This window comes from Epargyreus clarus, unplaced genomic scaffold (assembly GCF_041222505.1).
Source record: "Epargyreus clarus isolate Ecla_fem2 unplaced genomic scaffold, WU_Ecla_fem_2.2 ptg000007l, whole genome shotgun sequence".
Lineage (NCBI taxonomy): Eukaryota > Metazoa > Arthropoda > Insecta > Lepidoptera > Hesperiidae > Epargyreus > Epargyreus clarus.
In genome coordinates, this window is record NW_027332215.1 from 4,023,173 (window position 1) to 4,032,283 (window position 9,111).

The following is a 9,111-nucleotide window of genomic DNA, read 5'->3' on the forward strand; positions in this document are numbered from 1 at the left end:
TCTCATTGCGGTAAGAGTCCCACATAACCCTGTGTCGCTCCTAGGGCATCGGATACCTTTCAGGTAGGCTTCTAGCTCTTGAACTGTAATAGATAAACACTTGATTTTTTACAGAGTATATACGTATAACGATCCCAATACAATAAAGCGCTGTTTTTCGGCGTTTTCCACTTTATCTATTGAACCGAAATATGTAGACAGTTCAACTTTTTACAATCCCTTTACTTATATGGATAAATACTATGAATTAAATATAAAAATAACTAAAAAAATGGTGGTACAGAACTCTTACTGGGTGATTTCGACTCGCACTTGGCCAATTACTCATATCCTGGTATCAAGCAAGTTATTCGCCCCACACAAAGAGTTCCGGAGGCGAAGCGTACTCCACAAATCTGTAATCTTATCAGAGGTAGATTACAGTAGAACATGGGCTATAGTAGCCACTCACCATCAGGTGAACTGCATGCTCGTTTGCTACTTCTGTTTTATCAAAATATATGTATTGTTAGACATGTATAAACATTATTTAATTTTAATATTATTTAATTTATTTTTTGTATTATTTTCATGATGTGTTACTTTTATAATATTAAGTTCTTATTTATATAATCACTGGCTGGTACGATTGATGAGTTAGTATTAAAAAAAACGCTCTTGACGTTGTATTTGTTTTTTGCGCGGGAATAATACAACCAGAAATAATTTTATTGTATTAATAGTTTTATTTTATTAATAATATATAGGTACCAATAGGTTCAAAGCGCAAGACGCCTCAAGACTAAATGACGTGGTTGTCCAATGTGTCTTACGGAGCCGTTTCCTCGGCAAACGTAATGGAGTGGCTTTGCCGACTTAAGCATTGTATGCCCGATCCATCTATGTCAGTTGATGTTGCACAATGAGCGTGCGTCGGTCGGCGTTCAGGGAAATGAACGGTGAGCATGAGAAGACACATCGGATTTGAATGAGTCAACGGCCAAATCCTTATATCTGTAATACCACAATTCATTAGTTAGTTTTAGAGAAAAAGTGACCTCCATTTAATTGACTTTTCAGAAATTTAAAATATCGTTAATAAATAAGTTCGCCTGCTAATCCATTTTATTTATAAGCTTATGTTGGTATATCTATTTAAAAAAAGCTAAAAAACAACCGCTTAAAATATAGGCTAGGACTGTAAAGATTATATGAACTGTATGAATATATGGACAATACCCGCCGCAAACATAAGTTGGCCTACCCACCAAACAAAAAACTAGGCATTGCCGCTAAAGGCACATATTGCATGGCCATAAAACTTTATAATAAACTACCCCACCAAATAAAAGAAATAAATAAAGATCATAAGTATTATAAGGAAATAAAAAACATTTAAATTGAAAAATGCTATTACGATTATAACGAATTCCTAAATGAATGAAAATGTAGACATACAAATATACCTACCTATTGCTCCTATATTAATAAAAAGAAAGTACTTTTTAAAACTTATATGAGAGCCATACATTTAGAACTGCCTTAATCGTCATATTAAATTTTTGGTGCTTTTTTGACTATCTGTACATCCTATATATTGTAACCCAAAAAATTACTAAAAAAAGATTATTTATGAATTATTTTGTGCTTTCATATTTTTCAATTCGGTTGACACATAATTTGGTAACAGCGTTCTATCGGTTTAATTTTTTTTTTGAAATGGCTCCTAAGTCTAAACAAAGGTTGAATAAATTAAAATACCATTTAGCAATTCATAATTTAGATTCTATTTACGACCTAAATCTGAAATAGATATAAATAATTTTATAATACGGTATCAAGATTTGGATCGTAATTATGAAGATTGCACGTCGATGTTTTTGGAACTGGAATCGGAATTGGACAAACGTTCTGATGTGGATTATTCGGACGATTATAAAATATATAATGAATTATATTATGATATCAAGAGGAAGTTTTTAGAAATATCATCTTTGGTTGCGGGCGGCAAGAATGGGACCTCTAACCGCCTAGCCAGCGACCCTGGTAAGAACCACTGTGTGTGAAGCTGCATACCTATACCAAGAGATCGTTATGATTTTTGCATAGTGGTTAGGTACTTTATGGGTCAGAGAATAACATGGACGGTTCCTATGGAATAGTGTAAATAATAATTATTGTATCCTACATGAAACTTACATTTTAAAGAAGTTTCATTACAGTCCACTAATTAGAGTTTTAGTGTATGTTTCTGAAGAAAGCTTGACCAATTTAGGTACACAATGACAAAAAATATGTAAAAAAAAATATTAATTAAATATTAGTGTTAAAATTAATCATATTTTCATATACTTAATCGTATTTTTTACGCGAGCAAAGCTGCGGGTTTTGCTAGTATATACATATATATACTACATCGGGATGACTGTCTGACTAAATGAGTAAGTTGCTGTGCCAGGGATCAACGCAAAGGGAAACCTTTATATAGCGTAAATGAGCACTACGAGGATAAAATATGATAATAATATTGTTTGAACATCTTTTGATTTTGAAGCAGATACCTACTTTGAAGCTTTGCATTTGCCTTTCTGGATAAAAATAATGAAACGCCTATTTCACCGTTTTTGGAAATTCTACTTCAGCCTTTTTAGAGCAGTCGGGTTTTTGATTTTTAAATTAAATTACTTGTTGTAAATACAAACATTTTATACAATAGCAATTACAAATTATAATTATAGTTTTATATATATGCCAGAAATAAAACTTACCCAAAAAATAAAAGTATTTAAGATAATGTAAATATTTAAAGTAAAAAAATAATAATAAAATTATTATTAAATATTACTATTTTTTATTGCATTAATTAATTTATTTTTATTGTTATATACAAAATAATTTATAAAGTACAAAATATTCAAAAGAGAAGAACGAATTCATAAAGAAAAAAAAAAAAACAAAATATTCGAGATAAGACAAATCATGCTCTCGGGTAGAATCGAACCACCGACCTCTCGACTATGCAGTCGAACGCGCTAGCCATTGCGCCACGAGAGCTCTACGCTTGTGGGCTAAATTTTGCTACATTTAGAAATCTGTTAACTGTCTTCACAAATTTTGATTATGAGTGTTTAGCTGTAGACCTTTACATTATATAGCACTAGCAATAACCGCGACTTTATCCGCAGAGTTTATAAATATGAGAATTTTTAGAAGTTTGTAGAACTAGATTCAACGGTGCCGGTACGATCAGTGTTTTGTACATGGGTGTTATGAAGATCTGCCTTACCGATATTTATCAGATCAGATCTTATTTTGCTAAAATTTAGAACCTAATTCTACATAGTATATAAACAAATTCGTATCTTCTGGAAAAACAGTGATTTAGTCGCTAAAATATAAAATTTTTCGTTGGCTTACTTTTTGTCATGAAGTAAAGTATATTTTTTCACCCTTTGGGTAAAGGATGCCTAGATTCGCAGTGAAGACCAAATCAATTGTGATACTTGACTAGACAAGCTACTTAAACAATCACCCCCTCAAAAATACCAGTACATTCTATTAATTAAGAGGTTCTCAAAATTATTTTGTACATCGCTTTTAGAATCAACTAGCAGAACCCGCGGCTTCGCCCGCGTAAAAAATATGATATGACATACAAATAAGTGTAATCGTAAGTTTGTACCTTTAACAATTTTAACGATAAAGTAGCATTAATATTTATTTAATAAAAGCTTTTTTTTTCGTCACTGTGGTCCTAAATTGGTCAAGCTTTCTTCAGAAACATACAGTAAAACTCTAATTAGTGGACTGTAATGAAACTTTCGTTAAAATATAAGTCTCATGTAGGATATAATTATTATTTACACTATTCCATAGGAACCGTCCATATTATATGGGGCCTTACATACAGTGATTCTTTCCAGGGTCTTTGGCTGGGCGGTTAGAGCTCCCATTCTTGCCGTCCGCAACTCCAGATGTTCCCCTTTAGTCTCGTACGACAGGCAGGGGATACTGTAGCCCTGTTCTAGCCCAAAATTATAATCCAAGGTCTATGTTTCTACCACATCACCATCACTAATCCACGCATAACCACAACCATACCCCACGGCAAGACAAAATGTTGGCACGCAGTGTGTTCGAAGTAGTTGCGATATACCTAATCAGTATACCAAAATGTAGTGAAATTTGCACCCGTCCACGTTGTCGTGTATTTGTCTGAATAGACGTTATCTAAAATTTCACGTTTCTAACTTCGAACCTAAAAGATTCCCGTATACATACATATAACAATTCTTTTACCTTCTTAGTAGAATTTCAAAAACATTCCTATGTACATATGCATCAATAAATACTTTATCACCAAATTTCTGAAAGCTAATATTCAACACCAGCGGTCGGCAACCCGACACCCACGGGTGGTGTGTGGTCCGCGACTTTCGCTTGTGGCCCGCGGGTCTGCGCGTTACTAATATAATTGGCCAAGTGCAAGTCAAATCCGCACCTGGACGTACAACCAAAAATTTTTTTTTAAATTTCTAGTATTTAATATTGCAGAAGCCATTAAAGTACACACATTGTGAAATTTATTATTTTTAGTTTTTACACATTATTTTTAGTATTTGTTGTTATAGCGGCCACCGTTATGCATCCTCTGTAAGAATTTCAAATGTCTATCTATTACGGTTCCAGAGATAGAGCCCTGTGACACACGGACAGACGGACAGACAGCGAAGTCTTAGTAATAGGGTTCCGTTTTTTTCCTTTAGGTACGCAACCCTAAAAAACCGCTGTTCTGCACTATAGCACGCGCAATACATTCCCATGTTTAAAATATATTTACGACGGCCCGTGGAATTTCGCCCTACACTGAACTTCTCTGCACTTTGTTCTTTTTCCAGACACGCTAAAGGAAGTTTAACTTCAATAACGTTTTTTAAAGAAACTTTCTTTGCATATAGGACCCTAATGGGGTTGATTTTTGAGTTGCTAAAAATGCTGAAACAGATGTGTAAACAGAGGCATAATGCATACACCCTTTTAAAGCCGTCTTAAGGGTTGATTTAAAAAAAACAGTGACTCAGATTCATTGAGTCCAATGATAATTTTTCATAGTGGTTGCTTCCAAATTAACGGATTATAAAATAAAGTTCCACCCCCTATTTAACGACCTTAAGGGTTGATTTTCAAAAAATGGAAAAATAAGTGATATATTATTTACAACCAGAAAGCAAAATACCAATTTTCATAGACTTTGCTTCAAATACTGCGGACTTCTAAACGAAGTTTCTACCCCTATTATACCCTCTTAAGGGTAGATTTTCCATAAATGGTGTTAAAAAAGTTCTATCATACCCAACCAGAAAGCCAATTACCATTTTTACAATTCTCGCTTCCAAATAAACAGTTTTTAAAATAAAGTTCCATCCCCTATTAAACGTCCTTTAAGGTTAATTTTTCCAAAAACGGTGAAATAGGTGTTCTATTATTTTCAATCAGAAAGCAGAATACTAAATTACATAGACTTTGCTCTTAAAGCTGCGGACTTCTAAACGAAGTTTCCACCCCTATTTTACCTTCTTAAGGGTAGATTTTCCATAAACGGTGTTAAAGAAGCTCTATTATTTCGAACCAGAAAGCTAAATGCTATTTTTACAATCCTTATTTCCAAATTAACGGATTTTAAACTAAAGTTCTATTCCCTATTAATCGAATTTAAGGGTTGATTTTCCAAAAACGGTAAAATAGGTGTTCTATTATTTTCAATCAGAAAGCTGAATACCAATTTTCATAGACTTTGTTTCAAAACTTTCTGCGGACTTCTCAACAAATTTTCAACCCCTATTTTACCCTTTTAAGGGTAGATTTTCCATAAATGGTGTTAAAAAAGTTCTATTATTTCCAACAGGAAAGCCAAATGCAAATTGTTATAGTCCTTGCTTCCGAATTAACGGAAGAAATTTTTGAAATAAAATTCCAACCCCCATTTAACGACCTTAAGGGATGATTTTCCAAAAACAATGAAATAGGTGATTAATTATTTTCTATCGAAAACCCAAATACCGATTTTCGTACAGTTTACATTAAAACTGGGGGACTTTCATACAAACTTACAACCCTTATTTAACCCACATAAGGGTTGATTTTCCATAAACAGTAGAATTAAAGTTCCACTATATCTAGCCAGTAGAGCAATGGCTTACTTTCATAGTGCTAGCTTTCAAATTGGCAAATTTTAAAATAAGCTGTCAACCCTTATTTTACCAACTTAAGGGTTGATTTTCGAAAAATGGTGAAATAGGTATTTAACTATTTTTAATCGAAAACCCAAATACCGATTTTCATAGATTTTTCATCAAAACTGGGGGAATTCCATACAAACTTACAACCCTTATTTAACCCACATAGGGGTTGATTTTCCAAAAACGGTAGAACTAAAGTTCTATTATATCTAACCAGTAAAGCAATGGATAACTTTCATAGTGCTGGCTTTCAAAATGGCAAAATTTAAAATAAGCTGTCTACACCTATTTAACCACCTTTAAGGTTGATTTTGGAAAAACCCTTCGATTAGATTTTTATTACTTAAAATTAGAAAGCTAAATACCAATTTTCATCCAGTTTGCTTTAAAACTGACGGACTTTCATACTAACTTTCAACCCCCATTTAACCGCCTTAACGGTGGAATATCAAAAAATCCGTTCTTAGTGCGCATCTACAACATAAAATGAAGCTGTATTTCAAATTTCATGATTGTAGCTTGAGTAGTTTAGTCAAAACCTTGATTAATACGTTTTGAACGTAAGTATCTTTTCGCTTTTATATATATAGATTATTTTCTAACGACCCCAAAGGTCGGCACAAAATAAATCCTATACCTAACAATAACCTGAAAAGTCAGCTAAAAAGATCCCTTTTCTGCCTGGAAATAAGCGGACTTGCCCACGAGGGCGTGTTATCGCCCACTTTGATACATTTTTTATATTAAACTTTATATCCATATTATATCCAATCCGGATCCTAGTTTCAATCATCCTTCGAGTACAACTGGGCATGATGGACTGAATACTCGTTTGCTTCTTGTATTGCGTAACAACAGAGGTTGTCCCTCGCAACGCTGATCGCATATGCCTGGAGAGTTTCGTCTCAATTACATCTTTTATATGTAATATCATTCCTATGATTAAAATTTATTGTTTTTAAAGTATTGATTGATATTAAAAGATGTGGGATGTATGAAAACCTCTCCTGAGGACTCTGTTTGCGCTCCAATGGGAATCCTGGAATTCTTGGAGTCGTCTACATAGCGCAGAGAACACCTCCCGAGATGGGGTTTTAGTGGTTGAAAGTATCACTTATTCGGTTGTCGCTATCACGACATCGGTTATAGTATCATATGATGACTCAAATGACTCAAAAGTAAGAGTATATTGATGTATAGCATATCCTTCTCGGGTTCAATACTAACATCAAAATCATTTGTGAGTTTTGTGATGGAATTGCATTGTCATTCAAGACAGTTGTCCAAGAGTGAGCAAGATGTTACTGATGGACTACATTACATTATTTAATAAAGGATTAACTGTGTGCATTGGGTTCGGTTAGAAGCACAACTGTACTCTTACACAACTGTAAATCTCGGGGGACCAAAGGAGGAAGTCCGTCGCCTCTACGCAGGTGTCGTGCGCTCTGTCGCGCTCTATGGTGCGCCCGTATGGTCAGATAGACTGTCGGGCTGCCGGCGCCGCGCGGCCACACTGAATGCCGCTCAGCGTTTGATCGCCATCAGAGTTGCACGAGTGTACCGTACCATATCGTACGAGGCGGCTACAGTCCTGGGGCGGTTTCTACCCCTGGACATTCTGGTGGATATGATCGCAGAGATCTTCTTTAAGATCCGCGGTCTCCGTCAGAGGGTTGATCCTGAGACGATCAAAATGCTTCGGATGAGAGCCAGCTGGCGCGCCCTAAGACGCTGGCGTGAACGGCTGCAGTAGCCACGGGTTGCACGCAAACGCGTAGTCTGTGCAGTACTGCCCAACTTCCGAACATGGCTCAAAATAAGGAAATGCGTCACCTACCGGCTGATACAGATACTCACCGGACATGGCTGCTTCGATGAGTATCTGCATAGAATAGGCAGGGAAGCGACAGCACAGTGTCACCACTGCGGGCATGCCCAGGATTCTGCGCAGCACACGCTCGAGCACTGTCCAGCGTGGCAGTCCGAGCGGCGGATCCTGGTGCAATGAATAGGACCAGACCTCTCCCCGGAGGTTATCGTCGCGGCAATGGTCCGTTCTGGCGAGGCGTGGGATAGCGTGGTTGCATTTTGCGAGCGCGTTATGCTAGCCAAGGAGGACGCCGAACGGACCAGGGAGCGCGCTGACCCCGCGCGGAGGAGGCGCCGAAGGCGCAGATAGCGCCCCCCGGCACGGTGTCCCTTTAGTCCCGGGACTAGAATAGGGCTACGGCAAAGGGGGCTTCCGGGGTTGCGGGTGACAAGATTGGGAGGTCGAGCCGTCCGGCAAGCAACTCCGGGAAGGACGGCGGTGTGTGTGGTCGCATACCGCCGTAAATACCAGACGGTGTGGCGAGTCCTGAAGCTCACCTGGGCGGAGCCCGAAGGGGCAACGCGTTCAGAGGACTCCGGTTGCGGTCCGTTGGAGATCCCGGAATCCTCTTGGCAACGCCGAGGTCGGCCACCGGGAGGGTTTTAGTGCGGTAAGAATCCCACATAACCCTGTGTCGCCTGTGTTGAAGGTTTCCCCCTCGATAACAAAAAAAAGGACTGTAAAGCGTCTCAAATAATGAGAACTACACACATACACTCAAAATCATTGCATTAAAACGTTACATGGGAGTGGAGGCGGACAATCATCACCTATTTAACTATTCCTGACTTAAAACAATGTTTTGTGGTGATCTGGCGTGAACGCCACTTTTGCTTCACTTTTTGAAGCAAAAGAATGGAAAATGAAAATAACGCTTCCTGCGACAGTTATCTCTAGGATATATTTATTTTAGATCTGTAGAATATTAGGATTATTTGTGTCGTGACTACCATGACCATTTCGTATCTGACTGGCCGCGGATTAAACCAAAAACCCTCTGTGTGACTGACCCATCGATCC

The 9,111-nt window shown here is 37.2% G+C and overlaps 1 protein-coding gene across 1 annotated transcript; it reads left to right on the plus strand.

Moving 5' to 3' along the window:
* Window positions 1–901: 901 nt before the first annotated feature.
* On the plus strand, window positions 902–7,974 carry LOC140743225 (uncharacterized). Its single transcript, XM_073074345.1, has 2 exons — window positions 902–938; window positions 7,583–7,974. Exons 1-2 carry the CDS (start codon window positions 902–904, stop codon window positions 7,972–7,974), a joined length of 429 nt encoding a protein of 142 aa, XP_072930446.1.
* The last annotated feature ends 1,137 nt before the right edge of the window (window positions 7,975–9,111 follow it).

Excerpts from the sequence above, each read along its gene's own strand:
- LOC140743225 (XM_073074345.1), top strand. The coding sequence starts at position 902 with ATGAGCGTGCGTCGGTCGGCGTTCAGGGAAATGAACG. Across the intron at positions 939-7,582 it reads GGCGTTCAGGGAAATGAACG|AAGCACAACTGTACTCTTAC; the intron begins GTGAGCATGAGA and ends GGGTTCGGTTAG.